Source organism: Atractosteus spatula, chromosome 6 (assembly GCF_055471065.1).
Source record: "Atractosteus spatula isolate fAtrSpa1 chromosome 6, fAtrSpa1.hap1, whole genome shotgun sequence".
Classification (NCBI taxonomy): Eukaryota; Metazoa; Chordata; class Actinopteri; order Semionotiformes; family Lepisosteidae; genus Atractosteus; species Atractosteus spatula.
Window position 1 is genome coordinate 44278235 of NC_142711.1, and position 18693 is coordinate 44296927.

The following is an 18693-nucleotide window of genomic DNA, read 5'->3' on the forward strand; positions in this document are numbered from 1 at the left end:
GCGTTACATTCGAGGTAAATCTGTTTTGTGCTTTAATCCCTTTAAGCTGTTTCTGTCCATTCTCCAACTATTTCTATCCTTTTGCATTTTACTTCTCCTAAGCTCTGTCTCGCTCCTTCAAAGTCTGCTCCCCTGAAACTGTACACTTCGTTTTGGGCACAGTCTGTACAGTTTCAAAATATGCTTCAAAGCATGTCACATTACCACCACAGTTCCCTTAGGGTTCACTCTTCGTTTTACATCACTTTTCTCTATTGTTTGAAACGACAAGATCAAAACAGGCATTTCCTCTTGTAGGTGAACCTAGTAACTGGATAAAAAAGCAGTCATTAACCACGTCTACTATTATTCCAGTTTCTGCATGTGACATTCCAGTAGGTTTTTCTCATGATATCTTCTTTTTGCACATAAATACTTGCTTTCATTATACAGTGTTGAATTTAAATAAACATTTTCAAACATCTGTATACTCCTAACTCCGTTACTTCAGGGTGTTGTTTGACGGGTCTGATCGATATCGATTATAAGCCTCTTGATTCCTTTCATTTTAGTTCCTGCACCTGAATACTCTTTTTGATATATGATGCTACACCTCCTGTTCTTCTATATTTCCTCTCTCCAGAACAGAGAGTTCATTATGTGGTAATGTTACATTCACCTCCATTGTTTTTGGTTAGCCATGTTTCTTGTTTCCAGTTATGTCATAATTGCCTGCTAATGTAATAGCTTCTATTACATTTGTCTCCATTGTTTTGTTTCTAACATTTCTAGCATTTATGTATAACCATTTAATTGCCTGGTCCTTTTTTTTCCTCTTCGGTTCTCCTTTTGTCTTTGCTTCCCTTTGGATTTTCTTTGGCTTTGCCCTCTTTGCAATCTACTTTAAATATATGTGTATTTCCTTCTTGATCCTTGTGCCAAGATGACACCTTTCATTTAGGTGTTCTGTCACATCTGTACAGAAGATCTGTGCCATGGGAATGTCCCCAGTGACCAAAGAAAGCTGAAGCTAAGCTGCCTTCTGCACACCAGGTTCTCGTCCATGTTCCAAGCTGATGGATTAATATTTGTAGTCTTTCTATTCTGCCTGCTTTAGCCCAGTGCTGGTAAGATTCCTTAGAAAACCACTGATCTAGTCTTGATCTTCAGTTTGATGCCAAAATTGTCTGGTGTTGCCTGAATTTCTTCTGTGTCCTTTTATAATCATGTCATTTGAGCTCACATGGACACCAACAAGTGGTCTGTTGCCTGCCCATGCTAGGAACCTGTCAATTGTATGGATGATATCAACCACCTCGCTAAAAAAAGACAACAAACAACCACCACTTCTCTTTTTAAGATTCTCATTAGTACTAGTATTTCTGTCTTTACGATTCATGTTTGAGATTTCTTGTCAGTGATGGAGATGTCCTGGCCTTCAGCTTCCATGTCCTGGAGTGGGGCAAGATTGGTGATGTGATGCTGGGTGGTATTATTTGGATTGATTGGGATTTTGTGTTTTTTGTGTTTTAGGATTTGGGTTTTCTGTTTCTATACCACAGATGTACAGTATTCTGGCTGTTCACATTCCACCAGGATGTCTAAATGTCACTTCACATGTCAATCAAGGTGCAGATCACTGGCTTAAACACATTTTTTGAAGTATTAAATGCATAATATACCTGGTTTGGAAAAGTGTTTTTTGTTTGGCGGAAAGAGCTGCCCTGTTTCTTTATAGCTGCATAAATGCTGTCAGCCTTCCTGCTTATAATTACAACCTTTTTAGTTTCGTTTGCAGCACTATGACCTGTAACAGTGATCAACGCAGTCTGGACTGTACACACACTTCCTGCAGAATTGCAATCCTTCCATCCATCTCTGTATAACCATACAGAGTTATATCCAGGCTTATCCAGGACAGGGTCATGGAAAACCCAAAGCCTATCCTGGTGAAAAACAATACTCCCTGGATGGGACACCCATCCCATCCCAGGGCACATACAGTACAAACACAAACACACACTGCCACCAGGGCTCATTTTCCAAGAAGTCTTTGAACAGAGCACCCAGTGGAAACCCAAATGAACATGGGGAGAACATACAAACTCTATGCAGATACGATTGTAAGGAATCCTTATAATGTAGCTTAATTTTTTTGTTCTTTGGAAGCAAATAGAATTATTGACTACAATAACACTGTGTACATTGTGTACAATGAGAAATGAGTACGCAAATCTTGATGTGAACCACCTCTTTCGCTGTGCTCATCCATTACAGAAATGCTTTGGTGTTCTTCTTGGCAGTGATCACCCTAGAAATTCCTTAACCCAGTCACTTCCTGAGATAACTGTGGCATGCTGACTTTCTCATTGCAGGATATACAGTGGTGTGAAAAAGTGTTTGCCCCCTTCCTGATTTCTTATTTTTTTGCATGTTTGTCACACTGAAATGTTTCAGATCATCAAACAAATTGAAATATTAGACAAAGAAAACACAAAATGCAGTTTTTAAATGAAGGTTTTTATTATTAAGGGAAAAAAAAATCCAAACCTACATGGCCCTGTGTTAAAAAGTGATTGCCCCCTAAACCTAATAACTGGTTGGGCCACCCTTAGCAGCAACAACTGCAATCAAGCGTTTGCAATAACTGGCAATGAGTCTTTTACAGTGCTGTGGAGGAATTTTGGCCCACTCATCTTTGCAGAATTGTTGTAATTCACCACATTGGAGGGTTTTCGAGCCTTAACCGTGTTTTTAAGGTCATGCCGTAACATCTCAATCGGATTCAGGTCAGGACTTTGACTAGGCCACTCCAAAGTCTTCATTTTGTTTTTCTTAAGCCATTCAGAGGTGGACTTGCTGGTGTGTTTTGGATCATTGTCCTGCTGCAGAACCCAAGTGCACTTCAGCTTGAGGTCACGAACAGATGGCCGGACATTCTCCTTCAGGATTTTTTGGTAGACAGCAGAATTCATGGTTCCATTTACCACAGCAAGTCTTCCAGGTCCTGAAGCAGCAAAACAGCCCCAGACCATCACACTACCACCACCATATTTTACTGTTGGTATGATGTTCCTTTTCTTAAATGCTGTGTTACTTTTACGCCAGATGTAATGGGACACACACCTTCCAAGAAGTCCAACTTTTGTCTCGTCAGTCCACAGAGTATTTTCCCAAAAGTCTTGGGGATCATCAAGATGTTTTCTGGCAAAACTGAGACGAGCCTTTATGTTCTTTTTGCTCAGCAGTGGTTTTCGTCTTGGAACTCTGCCATGTAGGCCATTTTTGCCCAGTCTCTTTCTTATGGTGGAGTCATGAACACTGACCTTAACTGAGGCAAGTGAAGCCTGCAGTTCTTTGGATGTTGTTGTGGGGTTTTTTCTGACCTCTTGGATGAGTCGTCGCTGAGCTCTTGGGGTAATTTTGGTCGGCCGGCCACTCCTGGGAAGGTTCACCACTGTTCCATGTTTTCGCCATTTGTGGATAATGGCTCTCACTGTGGTTCGCTGGAGTCCCAAAGCTTTAGAAATGACTTTATAACCTTTTCCAGACTGATACATCTCAATTACTCTGTTTCTCATTTGTTCCTGAATTTGTTTGGATAGCAGCATGATGTCTAGCTTTTGAGGATCTTTTGGTCTACTTCACTTTGTCAGGCAGATCCTATTTAAGTGATTTCTTGATTGAGAACAGGTGTGGCAGTAATCAGGCCTGGGTGTGGCTAGAGAAATTGAACTCAGCTTTCCAAAGATGTGATAAACCACAGTTGATTTATGTTTTAACGGGGGGGGCAATCACTTTTTCACACAGGGCCATGTAGGTTTGGATTTTTTTTTCCCTTAATAATAAAAACCTTCATTTAAAAACTGCATTTTGTGTTTACTTGTGTTTTCTTTGTCTAATATTTCAATTTGTTTGATGATCTGAAACATTTCAGTGTGACAAACATGCAAAAAAATAAGAAATCAGGAAGGGGGCAAACACTTTTTCACACCACTGTATATGGCATCCTAATTGAAATAAGAACTTTATCCTACAGGCCATTATGTTTAAAAAAGCAGCTGGACATTGGCGTTTTTGGGCTGCAGACTATCCTAGAATAGAAACTTCATTAGGACTCACATCTGAACCTATTTTTTTTTCTGTAATTCTGAATGACAACCAGAACTAGAAGAGTCAGAGAGACGACTTGGCAGACAACAGTAACCCCAAGAAAATAAAAATGGTCTATTCGTCTAATCATCTAAGGACTGGGATATATTGTAGTGTACAATCTTGTGCCCTTCATACGCAAGTTCCCGCTCGAGTCTGCAAGGGCTTAGGGTCTCCTATTTCTAATCTGTTTTTCACAATCATGTGCCCCCAATGCGCACTTTATGCACCCTTCTCTGAAGTCCACATCAGAGCAGACCTCACTAATGAGAATTACCACTGAGAAATGGTCACATTTAATGTTCTAACCTATCAAAGCAGAGTGAAGTTGTCATAGAGAACAAAATATTCAGGTTTTAGTAAAGTTTCATTTTTTTACACATCATATTTTATGTTAAAACAAAATTTCATTAGGCTTCTTTAAATTCATATGTATTCTAGGTACGAATCGCCAACATTAAACTTTTATTTTCTCACCCCATTACAACTGATGAATATTCGTTTACCTACAGTGTATTTTTACACAGAAAGTAGTCCAAAGCTGTGAAGTATTTCCAAGTTTTTCTTAGTTTAATTCCCGCATTTCGCGTCACGCCTGCTCAACACAAATGAACACATTATGTCACTACTTTTAAGCAGGTACAGACGAGATGTCAAACTGCGAGCAGAGAATGAAAACGTCTGTAAAAAAGTCTCTGCGGACATGTACATAGCCACTGGAAAAGAAGCAGTACAAAAGCAGTACAACAACAGAAAGCATTTTGACCATGAGCTGTGTAACCAATGAGTGCTGTCATGTGCAGGTGTCACATTACCCTTTTTATAATAGTGCACCCTTGAATGCTCACACACTTTAAGTCCGCATTTGCTCTATGTCACCTAAATCCGGACTTGGTTGAAGAAGTCAGAGCTTAGTGCTGCATTTGGGCCATTCTTTTCACTTTCCACACATTGTAACTACTGTATGACTTTTTGTTAAATAAGAGTAAGTTGTCAATGTAAAACATGTAAAACATAAAACCTGAATAAAATGTAAAACACTTTCATGGATTTGCCTTGAAAGCCAAAACACTTGTTCTTTTTAATATTTCAGAAGGAATTCTGTACAGCCTTAATGTTTGTGCAAGCCAGAGGAAAGGGTGTCGGTTTCAGCATACATCGCTCTCAACGAATCAATCCCAGAGCAGCAAGGGGATAAAGCAGCTCATCTTTTTACATAGCATGTATTGTATAATCAACCTTTAATCCTTTTTGAAATGCGTATCATTCATATCTGCTGAGAATAGCCCAAGGCAAGGTCAAAGCAGATCAGCTGAAAAAACTTGAAGCGGGGCAAGAGCATGAATAAAAAAACAGCTCCATTGCGGCTGACATGAACAAAGAGGAAGGTGGGTCTCTTTGTCCTTGGCAGTTCTGGTGATCTTGCAAGGACACACTTCTATAATATTCTTGAATTTCTAAGGATGACACTTAGGATTTCAGTGTGTCAGAACTTAGATTCAATCAAAGGTAGCTGACCCTGACAAAGTGCCAGCAAAACTGCCGAAGAATAAAAACACGTCCGTACCAGGTGAGGCTAGCAGGGTGTGTAGTTTCTAAGGGGTTTCACACCTGATACAGTACATCATTCAGTGGGAAGATGAATTCTGTGGTGTCTCTACCATTGGCGGCACAACAGGCTGATTCAATCAAAACTCAAAATGAGGAAAAGGCGCCAGTTACCTTTGCAATCTGCACACACCAGTTGAGGAGGTACTGAGAGCCGATGTTGTCCTTGTGTTCTTTTACGTAGTCCAGCAGGCAGCCGTAGGGCATGAGCTGGGTTATCAGCTGCACTGTGGAGGTCAGGCAGATTCCCAGCAGCCGGCAGACATGAGGATTGTTAACGCTGGCCATCACATAGGCCTCCTGCATTGAAGGCGGAGAGGGAGGGATTTTACAAAAAATGATACTGATAAAGCAAAAGCACCTCTCTCATGAAAAATAATAATGTGCATAAGGTGTTTATTTGCCTCTTGACAATGCTTATTTTAACTGTAAAATTAAGAAGTGTGTCTTAGGAGTACATAATTTCTAATATTACTTTGAGGATAGAGATACACTGTCACAAACAGCAATAAATGGAGGAGGGCTAACTTATCCTGTAGAATTTTCTAGACAGTTTACTCCAGCAAGTCTATCAATAACGGTTTGATTGCGAAGCCACCACAGTCACAGCAGGCAGAATGAATTTGGTTTTGGCTCACGTTATGCTTCTTAATGCAATTTCAAACAGTTTTTGAGTTCTTGTCAAATTCAGAATAAACATTTCAAATTAGAACAAGGTTGTGGTGTCTTCTTCAGTTGCAACACACTATGTGCTAAGTCTCCCTTGCCGGTTAAAAAAAAATACACTTGCGTCTTTTTCACGACATCACTTGGAAGCAAGTCTTTTTTTCTTGAAACAATTCCAGCACTTTGCGAAGTGTGTATATGCAAAGGTGTATCAAGGGCACTGAAACAACCCATTACTTTACAGATCACAACACTTCACATACAGTACTGTATGCTGAAAATGTGTCCTGCCCGTAAAAGCACTCAGTGACCTCAATATGCACAATGACCTGCCAATTAAATGGCCAGCTATGCAGCTTCTTAAGATTAAGCCCCTGGACACAAGAAGAGTTCAAAATGATGTTTTCCTGTACATCCTGCATTCTAATACAGTGTGCATTCCTCTTGCAGAGACAGATTTTAGTCATCTCCTCCAGGACTACATGACCTCAGAGGCTGATTCTTTTTGGCGCCACACAAACGTTCCGCCATACAAACTGTGCACGTCCCACAGACTAAAACAACCCCGTGAGTTGTGTCTCTTTAATGTCTAACAGCTGAACTGATTCCAGCTGAAGCAGACATTACAACAGACATAGAAAACACAAATTATTGATAAAGAGTCCATGTTTCGAAAACCTTTTAGCAGAAGAGATTTTCCAGGGGAAAAAGATTTACACCCCACTACAAACAGAACAGTTAAGAACAGTCCAAAATATATTCCAGTATATACATAACAGGAAAATGCAAATAAATAAATGAACAAAAGAACAGAAATAAAGTTAATTTCATTTTATGTTTAGAGTATATTACACACTAGCATACTCTTGTGTTTCTGTGACTATTTCACGTGTGACAGAAACAACACTCACATCCAAGATCTCTTTGTTGGCTTTTGGAGATGTTGCTTCTCTCAAGACTTTAATGGCAACAGGAATCTTCACATCTTCTCCTTCGGGGATCCACAAACCCTGCGTGAGGCACATTTGGCACAAGCACATTTGAATAATACATTTCAACATTTGTTTTATTTGAATTTAAGACACTAGTGTCGAATAAACGCTCTGTTTTCTTATCATTCCAAAAAAAGGACAAAAGCCAAATCCCTGCTTTTCTGTTTTAAAAATGTTTTCTGTTACATTCTACCAAAAATGGAAATTTGGTAATTTATATATTTTTTCTTCTTTGGTCTCATATCCTATGTCACATTAGCAACATACTCATTTGTGCGTCTTAGCTCTAGATGGTCTGCAAGTCATATATAGTGTATGTACAGTATGTATCTCCGAAAGTCTGCAGGGAGAGGACCCATCCCAAAAGATAATTTTCTGGTCTGGAATTCAGACAACAGGGGTCAATAAGATGTAATGTAAACCAAAGAAAAAAGATCATTTAATCTGATTTTAATATCATAATAGCTTTGCAAGTGCATACCTTGTACACAGTACCAAAGGCCCCAGAGCCAAGGACCTGTATCTTCTTAAACTCAGTCTCTTTCAAGATCCGCAGCAGGGCCTGGTTGGGTGCTTCTCCACTGGGTGTCAGAGGCTCCACCAGCTGGGAAAGAGAAGACACGGATATCCCCAGACATGCAAATGAGCTAGAGTGAGCTCTGACGTCAGAATGATTGATGGCAGAAAGAGGTGAAAAAACGAACATCTAGCTTTCTGTCACATAATTCAATTCTGAAATACATCCAAAGGGCATCCATCTATCCTTATAGTAAAAATAAATACAACACTCCCACACACCTTTTACACTGGTGAACCATCAGCATTCCCTGCTAACTACAAGTACGTTATAATATCTGTAGTCTTGCAATCATTTTCCCTGCACAGTGGATAGATACTTTGTCTACTGCTGTGGAACTGTGTCTTTGGCTTCTCCCACAGAAGTACAAAACACACAAGCAAAACATAAAAGACACATAAAATCACAACAGCAGTATGTGATACATAAATAGATGGATAAATAGGTAGAGGGGGGAATACATTTACATACCTTCATTGAGTAGTTTTATTGCAGAGGGACAAAGGACTCTAATAAATGTTATTTGAATTTGGTACCCTATACCATCTTCCTGACGGGAGCATTATGAATTGGAATGGAGTGGGAGTGTGGAATCACCTGTGACTCCTTGCCATTGTGAGAACTGTATTATGATAAGTTGCAGAGCTGGGGCTACTGTTTCCCAATTATTCATCCTGCCATTTTCACAATCCTGGACAGTTTGGTTTTGTTTTTCAACCCCATGTTTCCATACCAAACTGTCATGTTAAAGGCCAGGATGCTCTCAACAAGGCTTTTATATGCCTTTTCTATGGCATTTTCACTAACACTAAAGTTCTTGAGTCTTTGAATTAAAAATGGCCCATGATTTGCTTTCTTAAATATGTCGTCTATATTCTCAGTGCCTCTGATCGATGTTCGAACCTCTCTTTCTTGTAGGAGCCTGCGAAGAGTCCTCTTCCTCTTGATGTAACGTCTGCGCATCAAGATGAATATTGCCAGGGCAATGATGACAGTCACCAACAAGCCTCCAACCACCCCGGCAGCAATCGAAGACAGCTGAGAGCTAGAAGATCAAACAAGGCATTTGAATGACCACTGTGACCTCAGCAGAAAAAAAAAATATTGTACACTTTGGAAATTAGGCAGCTCTGAAAGAAAAACTGAAATAAGTTGAGTGATCCCCATTACTTTCAGAATATCTTTATTTTAGACATAGAGAAGCACAGAGTATACACATTCACATAAAGCCAAGATGTGGCTTTCTTATGAAAGGCTTTTTCTTACTGTTACAATGCATTTTCAATTTGTCATGAGCAACTGCCTGATTAAGTGTTATACTTGAAATAATCACCTTCAGTCAACTGTGCAGAGAAATATATTGGTTATCATTGCGTCCCACATTGCTGTGTATAGTTGTGGATGTTTACATAATTTTTGGTCATTCCCTCTTATACTTATTAATGTCTATAGAATTTTCAGAAATCTAACATCATTCTAGAAAGATGATAAACAATACAGACTTGTACAATACAGAACACCTTAAAATTAACAACCAAAATAAAGCAAAAAGACTGGAACCACACAGAAATCTTAAGATAACTGATATAAGGAACACAGCAGGCAACATTGTTTGTGAAATGCACAACATGTGATTAGTGCATAAAATGATAATGTGCATAAAAAAATTAATTAAATTAATTCTTTCTTAGTCTGCTGTATATTGAATACAGCTGGCAGCACAGCCCAGATATGCAGAGATAGCAAAATTTAGAAGCTATTTAAAATAACTTAGCAACAGAATCTAATGTCCCAGAGATTTAAATTGAAATCCACTGCAGCATTGTACACACAACGTGCAATTAATGGCTAACATGCAAATTTGAAATGCATCATGCTATTGTATTTGAATGTGAACAGGAAAGTCTTACGTCTGATGATCACAGCCAGCCAGATCAGGTCCTGTACACCTGTAGATCAGAAGGAAACATTCGTCATTGAGCTGCTCCTTTTCACTTTTCTAAACACAAATGAATTATGAACCGTTTGTTGAAAGGAATGTGATCCTCAACAAAGGACATCATCCCCAAATAAGAGAATGCACTGTTAAAGCTCTAACAGCATGGCATAGCTACAGTAACAACACCTGGAGAATTTAACTGTAGAGATGGCACTTGAAGGTTCCAATACAAACATTCAGGCAGACTAAATGTTGAATCAAATAAGAGGCACAGCATATCTAGTGAATTGCAGCTGCAGTGCGTATCCCTGGCAAATCTGGATTTCGGTTCCAACACTCTTATGTAATTGCCTAATCATTTGCTCAACAGGACAATATGTACACTGCTCATATTTTTGAGGAGTGATGGGATATTACTGCTTGGAAAAATGCCATTCTGAAATGGTTATAGTCTGTGTTTTTTTTTGCTTTGTAATTTTGTAGATAACTGTTTAAACTCTGGCTTGTTCACTTGACTCAGGGGTGGAAAAAGCACTGTTACTGCCCTATGATATTTAAAGTATAGTTTTTGTAAGTGTTTAATTTAGGTAACTCTTGATTTAATGTTATGGTGTTTCACAGGAAAAACAGAGAATTCCTCATGTACTTGATCGATGCAGTGGATCACCCATCGAACATACTTACCCCTGAGTACAGTTGGGATGGCACAGCTGACAGACCTTCTTCTCATCTGCATACTTCCAAATGAAGGTATCATTCTCTCCTGGGATCCCAGAGGGACATTTGTGTACACAGTGGGGGCCATCTTTGAAATGGGCACATTCGGCGCACTTGTCCGGACCCTCAAGGAAGAAAGTATATTTTTTTCTCTTTTTTCCCCCAAATACACACACACAAAAACTGAAATACATGATGCTGTTAAATGTAGATTGTTTTAATCATTTTATCTTATAATTGTCACAAGACTATTACGGATGCTTCATTCTAGAGACACTAAAGCCAATTTAGAGAAGACACTGGAGTGAATTAAACTTGAGCAAAATTCTTTTCTCTATCTGTTCCTTTTTCTAAACGATGAGTTAAAAAAATCCCCCTGTCTACAATGAAGCAGAGCAGAGCTCTTTGTAGAAGCTTAGAGACATTTCTTGGAAGCAGAGATCTAGAGGTTAGTCTTCTGAAACAATAGCTTTTTTGTTGTTTTGTTTCTTTACATTGTCCACTGCATTTATTTTATAGCACTAACAATTACATTTAATGGTAGGTTAAATACATGAGTCTTGAATGTGTATTTTTACATATTATTTTGTAAGCTACCTTGCTTCTTGTATTTTTGGACAGTTTGTCAAATGCTAGACAATCAGGCCTGAGCAGTATAGTACTCCAAAGCCTTTCAGTATAATGTAGATGTATGTGTTCTCCAAAAATCATTTTGTTAATTTATTTATAAACATAAATTCTTTATACTGTAAGTCCCTTCAATGGAGAATAAATGTATCAAGAGACATACAGTAGAAATGTATATTTTATATTGTACAAACATAAAAAGATAAATTCAGTTTATACTTATGTCATAAAGCTTGTGCACACTATGCTTTAACCATTTTCACTTTGCCAGAGAAGATTCTGGAGACAATGAACATACCGATCCAGTGCAGGTCTGGGTTCCATTCTGTGGCATGCACTCCGGGTCACACTCAATACACTTTTTGTCCATTATAAATTCTCTCGGCAACCTGAGGAAAGGAGAAAATAATCAATGCTTTTCAACAGTTTGTTTCTTATTCATGTATATGAAATGTGAGTTAACATTTAGTCTACAGACGCTGTATTTTCAGACTATTAGAAGTTAATTTCATGTCCTTTCTCTGTAAATTTGAATTACAGGATCAGGTTCCTGTGAATTCAAAATCAAGTTCACTTTCTGGACCCACTCACTGCACAAAATAAGAATCCTGACTTTGAGGCATTGCTGAGCTGCTGCCTTGCCTGAAGGAGTCTGACAGAAACTGCAACTGTGTGCATGCAGCCGGATACTCCGGTACGTCTACATGGATTGGTACGTCAGTGGGTTAAATTGTGCATTTGTTGTCAAATCCAAAAAGATAAATGGCAAGAGTCACAAATATCAGTAATGCTTTATTAGTATTGGCAAAAAAATGAGGAAACTTCACTAACTCCTTCTGCTGTCCTCTTTCTGAGATTACTGTTCTATGTACAGTATGTACTATAATACTGAGTTACAGGCAGAGCCACAGAATATGGTGTAATGTCATTTCTGCCTCAGTGGCTGTTGGGACTAATGTAAACCAAAAGGTTCCCAGGCAACTTTTGATACATTATGCCCCTTTAAAAAGTTTAATTTTCCTCCCTTTGGGCTTTTTTATGACACTTCTAAATTATTTAATTGTTTGACTGTAAGAATAGAAAAAAATAAGGACTGTGTCAATGTTACTGACTACAATACTTTGATGAAAAGCAGCACTGAAGGAGCTAAGCGAAAAACAGGAAAATATTTTTTTTCTCATATTTTTATGTTCCGTAATATCAACCAGATAATTTGGTGAACAAAAGGCTTTGAGTGTGTATGTGTGTCAATCTAATTTTCTTAAATGTTTAAGTCATAGATACACTTAAAAAAAACTTTAGTTTAAGTAGTTTAAGGTTCATTTTTGCATTTTTTAATACAGCTAAAAGTGTACTTCGTAAATCTGAAATGCACTGTGGCTTGTAGGATGAGCCAGACTATGGCACACGTTAAGGACTCCTGTCATCTGACCTGCTGACTAATGGCATTTCTGATAGAAGTGCCTTCACTCTAATTGCCAGCCGGAGTCAGAGGGGTTAAGAACAGAGTCAGTAAACCAAACTTAATTTTGAAGCACTCCTACAAATTTCAAATGTCCACCTTCATAAATATACACTACAAATGCAGGAAGGTTCCACAGAGACATGTAATGAATGGCATTCCTTTGTTTCAGAAAGTGAAACAGAACAGAGAATTTCAAAAGTACTGTCATTGTCAATTTAAATTGTTTTTTTTGCCTTTTTTAATACTTTTCAGCATGGTGATAGCCTCTGCTTCGTCCTTTGCAGCAGATACAGCTCCCTACTTGAACCTCTGTTAGAAATAATGAGCTAAATGAAAGAAGGCTACGATGGTTTAATCCATACTGAATTGTTCCAAGGAACATAATGTTCACAGCTCAAACAGCAGGACTAAAGGCAAAGTCTAAACATTTTTCTAAGGCATTGTTTTCAGTAAGGAGAGTTAGAAATTCTGTTGGAAAATACATTACTCTTGGCAGAAGTGGAAACACACGCTGCTTATACTATTTTCCCAAGTCCTGACTGTTACAGAAGAAATGTGTTTCTAATTAACTGGCTGTGCGGAGGATCCTCTCAGAATATAAATTGAAGCTGAAATGAACCAACAGACCAAACACTCTGAAAGACTTCAATAACAGGTCTAGACTTGCTGTGTATAAAGATAAACATTAATGACAGATATTGTTTTTAAAAATCATGGCTCTGTACTGATAAATAAAAACAAATCTCAGTATTGCAATGCTCTGGTTTGAGCATTCCTGCAAAAGTCAACATTTTATTACTGTACATTGCAAGTGTTACCATCTTGTAGCCTGATCTTGATCTCAGAAGCTAAGCAAGACTGAGACTGGTCTTTTAAAGAAATTCAGGTTGATGCAGTAAGTGGCAGACCAGAAGGCAGCACATTTCCATTTGGACCAAAATTTCCAAACCTTTTTTTGGAAAAGGAGGTGTAGTCCTTCAGATGAAATCTTAAATGTAGGTTCTAACTACTTGTTCGTAGTTGAGTTGAGTTGAGATCAGCCTTAGTGTAAAATCGGAACAAGTAAAGGTTTATTAGTGTAAAATAGTGTACACCTGGTGTAAAATGTTGAGAACCCTTGGAACAGTAAATGCTGAGACAGAACCTGTAGGCACCACTCACCCCTCCAGCACGTTGCAGGCGTTTACACACTGCTGCTGCCTCATGAAGTGCTGACAGGAAAAGCACATGGAAGGACCAGGGCCCCAGCAACCTTCGCTAGTACACAGCTCATCACATGTCTGTTTCAGGGCACCTAAACCGAAAATAAAGACAAGTGGTGAATTAAGACACAAGACACAGCTTGTTAAGTTACAGCTTGAACAGTACAATGGGTTTGGTTTTTAAACGGCATTGATTCGCAGTTAAAATACAGCAGGCTTTCTTTATGCTCATACAGGGCCTTCATACTCTCATTGCTTCATTTTTGGTCTGTACTAACAAAATTATACACCTGAGAATCTGTAAAGGCTCTTTTTCATAAGTTTGAGAGGCCATTAGTAAAACAAATGCTTGTGACTATCAGACACACTCTCCTGTCAGCCTTTTTTTCCAGAAGATTAATTTCGGCACACAAGATCATTCTTTTTCTCATTCAAACCCCACTAGGAGATTACACCAGATCAGAGACCTCCAACAGTCAATTCATATAAAAACATACACCGCTTTTGGATTCCTGACATATGACAGTTTGTTTTCATTTTTTATATGGAAAAAATGTAACACATTGGAAAAACAATACAAAATACAGAGGTTCTACATTTTTTCCCATTTTCCTCCATTCCTCATACTCCCTCTGGTTCCCAAGATCAGAGTTCCTTCACCAGTGCCATGGGCCTGAGCAATAGACTGCTCTATGAGAACAAAGGAAGTCTACCAGATTCCAGCAGGGATCAATCACTCTTTTGACTGCAGTATTGCCAGCCAGCCACACACTTTTCTGTAGTTTTGCGAGATAGAAGGTAAAGTGGGACAAATAAATATTGCACTTATCCACCGCTTCAATGTTACAACTTAACAACACTGTGGTAGATATTAAAGTAGCAGCTAAGGCAACTGATTTCCTTCTCAGGAATAACACTCACAAGCACTTACTGTACCATAAAACAGGACAAAGAAATCAACTGGTGTCGCTTATCAAATGACAGGGCAAACACCCAACAAAATATCATAAAACAGAACAAGCCTCAGAGAGCTGCAGGCAACAAGACAAACAGATCAAACTCTGTTTCAAATCAAAGGAAAGGACCAGAAGTAATTACATATCAAAGAACAGGGCAAGCACACAGATTGTGAAACAAACTTCTTTCTGGTCATACAGTATATAAGAGTTGGGAACCCCTTGCTTGTAATTTTAATAACCAAAAAAATCTAATCAAATCAAATCAAAGTTTATTTATCAAATGAACAACAATACAGTGTGCAACAGTAGTTGCTGGAAATGAAATGTCTTTAAAGTTGCAACAGGTGCATTTCTTTTGATGTACTGTAGCCTGAACAGCTGAGACAAGTGCTATCCCATATTTTCATTTTGTATTAGGAACCGAGCACAGTTGATTAGTTTGAGATTTTCTATAGGTTTAACATGTGGATGCTTCTTTATCACTTTGACAACTTTTCAGGATATCTGGACAGATTTTCTGAAACATCGTTGAGGTTTTCAGCCATCCAATCAATCATTTCTTCACACGGGCATGAAGGTGAACAGAATTGAAGATTTCACAGATTTCAGCTTTAATTAATTAATTTCAATGCTCAAGATTGAATTTTGTTTCAGTGAATTACTGAACAAGACTGTACTCAAACAGTGAAAAGGCATTTGCTCAGAGTGGAGGCTGAGTGCTTTCAGTCAGTGCTAACTCTCCTGTATGGCACTGTGAAGCTCTCAGCATTTTAAATTAAGAGTGAATCTGACAGGCAGGCATGTCTGAGGAGTGTTTACACATCCTAATGTTTCCCTGTGTGGTACACAGGAGATGCAGCTGTTGCATTTGATGAACCGATTATTGACTGGCAATTCAAATGTGAGTGAGGACTGCAAAAATTTGCATTTCCAGCTGATAAAAAAGAAAATAATGGTTATCATCTTGCTGTGTTAAGAGACAACACCCCAGAATAGGAAGAGCAAACTGGATACATATTCCAGACCTAACTAACAGCATTTTTTTAATTAAAAAAATGTTTCTTATTAAAAGGTAGACTGGAGTTGTTACCAGTTAACTCAGACGTTACTTGCATAGATGCTGATTCAGTTTTATTACAAATTCTACAACACTTCAATATAGGTCTCATTTTAGTACACATAATTGTCTTAGGTTTGGAGGACCAGCAGGTGGCACTCTTCACTTTGGAGCAGAAACCTATTCCTCAGAATGACAACAGGGGACATTGGGGTGCTGTCCTTTACACAAGAAACCCACTTTACAAAACCTTCAGAAATCTGCTCAGTCCCATTCCATTCTGAAAAACTGCTAGAAGAGTTGTCGTCAATTATTTTACCAGTATATTATTATACACCTATATACGCTTAATTGGTTTCAAATTAGCAGGTAAAGATACATATTGTATCTTGTGATGATTTAAATAAACTGGGTAGCAATGTGCTTCTGTTGCATGTGCCAAAGACAAGTAAATCCTTAAATACATGTACTGTGTGTGGCATGTAAGACATTAGGTGGGATAGACATTGCTGTATATAACATACATTGTTTTATGTATTTCATTTCACATTTATATTAATATTCCATTGGTAATTATGCACTCATCCGGTAGTCTTTCACTCTTTTAAACGCCCTTATTGTTGCAATGTGTGTAGCACAGTGGTTTAGCATTACTGCCTCATAGTGCCAGGGCACTGGGTTCAAATCTGGACTAGGGGTGCTATCTGTGTGGAGTCTGTATGTACTCCCCCTGTTTGCATGAGTTTCCTTCAAGTACTCGGGTTTCCTCTCACAGTTATGACCGACTGGTAGGTTAATTGGCTATTGGGAAAAATGGGCCACGGTGTCAGTGAGTGTGTGTGTTTGTGTCTTTCTGTCCTCCCTGTGATGGACAGGTGTCCTGTCCAGGGTGTATCCTGTCTTATGTTCGTTGCTTACTGGGATAGGTTTTTGTTCAATGGTGACCCAAAATGGCATAATGTGGTTAGAAAATTGATTGATGAATGCTGCAATATCTGTAAAATGAGAATGTGATACATTAAATGTTTTACCAGTGTTACTAAATGCAATCTGCAAAGCAATCTCTTGACAGTCATGCAAGGGATGTACTGTAATTATGAATGCTTTAATTTTTTTGTGAAAGGGAGTTACTCAAAATGTAAGTGCATGTGGAAAGCAAAGTTCAAGCTTTATTTTTTTCTTTTGTAGATCCTTATAGTCAGGCCTTTCAATTTTGTATAAGCAGGGGGGTGCTCAGATCACAATTTTAAATTGCTTTTGCATTCCAGAGCTGTCTGATCACTGCTATTTACTGTTGGGCATCACAGACAGCACCTCCAGAAACAGCTGCTTTGGAACAGTATTCTGCTACATAGAAACAACTGACAACAGCCAGGAAAAACCTCTATTATTTTCATCAAAGGATATTCAAGTGGTTTTAAGGGTTAGGGTTGTAAAGATGTAGAAGGAAAAATGAGAGCAACGTGCTCAATTTAAGACAGCTCCTAGAAGGACTTGTACTTGTACTTTTGTTGTTGAAGTTTTGTCAGGTTATGGAAGCAAAAAATCATCTTGACTATTTTATGTGGAGGAGCAGAAACTTGAGCTACACAAATGTGACCTTTTAGCCTAATAGTATCTACCAATATCACATTTAAGTATAGTGGAGTATAAACCAGGCACTATTCTACTATGAAAGGCTTGAAAGAGTTTTCATTAACATTGCTTTTCTTCTGGATGCCTATTATTCCTTTCCTAATGTTTGAGATCAGCAGCTCATTGCAATGCTCACTATTTAGCTGTATTTTTTCTCATAAATTGACATATCAATCTGTATGTTACGTTTTCAACTTACAGTTGTAATAAACATTCCAAAAGAATACTAATAATAACATATAAATGAATTTAGGATAATTAACTCAGTTTGTATGAATACTAAATATATATGACAAAATATATTTGTAGGTCATACTGTAAGTCTATACTGTATTTATCTATATTGGAAACCTCTGGTTGTTTTTTGTTAATAATACTTGTTACAAGGCAATTGTATATTTGATTGCTTTTTTACCTATTGACCACTGTACCATCTCTACCATTTTCCTTACAATAGGGACTGCTGCCATGTTTCAGTAGTCTGCTGACTTGCAGCAGGTATCATTTTGACACGTTTACTCTACTTACTGCACTCAGTGGGATCAGCGTTTTCGGAAACCCGTGCGTTTTGCTTTTCCAGCTTGAAGAGCCTCTTCCACTGATCCGCATTGGTGTAACACAGGTGGGGATTTCCCCTGATGACCACGTCCCCATCGCTGATCTCCTTTAGGGAGCGCAGCCCCAGAGATGTGATGTCAATGTTCACAGCTGCCACACTCACCGTGCCACTGTGGTGACAAGGAAAAACGGTGGAAGAGGACAGGTCAGATTTTCAGTCTGGTGAAATAGGATGGACCTCCTGTGACTAGAATTACATTCAAGTTCCCTTTGGTTCTTAACTTGCACAACAGTTTTCACAGAACTGAAGCACCACTTAGGTTCAGTAACAGCACCTGTCCTGTGTGATGCATAACCTCTGCACTTTTTACACGGCTCAATGTTATTCTATATCTCACTGTTTTTTTTATTTTATTACCAGTGTCTGTCGAGAATGGTACAGTATGTGAAGTTGTGTTTGGTGTTGGTTTGTATTGTAGGTCTTTTAATTGTATGAGCACACCAAACCAAATTCAATGCAACTACTGTAGTTGTTATGGCAATAAAGTATTGAACTTGAA

General features: G+C 38.4%; 1 protein-coding gene across 1 annotated transcript in view; it reads right to left on the reverse strand.

Annotated features, from left to right (window-relative positions):
• LOC148832948 (epidermal growth factor receptor-like) overlaps positions 1-18693 on the reverse strand; it is a 127841-nt gene that overhangs the window by 16217 nt on the left and 92931 nt on the right. The window contains exons 12-20 of the mRNA XM_088919137.1: positions 18104-18303; positions 13884-14016; positions 11556-11646; positions 10598-10755; positions 9885-9923; positions 8878-9019; positions 7879-8001; positions 7317-7415; positions 5854-6039 (exon numbers count right to left, since the gene is read on the reverse strand). Of these exons, the coding sequence (XP_088775263.1) occupies positions 5854-6039; positions 7317-7415; positions 7879-8001; positions 8878-9019; positions 9885-9923; positions 10598-10755; positions 11556-11646; positions 13884-14016; positions 18104-18303 (1171 nt within the window). The remainder of the gene's footprint in view (positions 1-5853; positions 6040-7316; positions 7416-7878; positions 8002-8877; positions 9020-9884; positions 9924-10597; positions 10756-11555; positions 11647-13883; positions 14017-18103; positions 18304-18693) is intronic.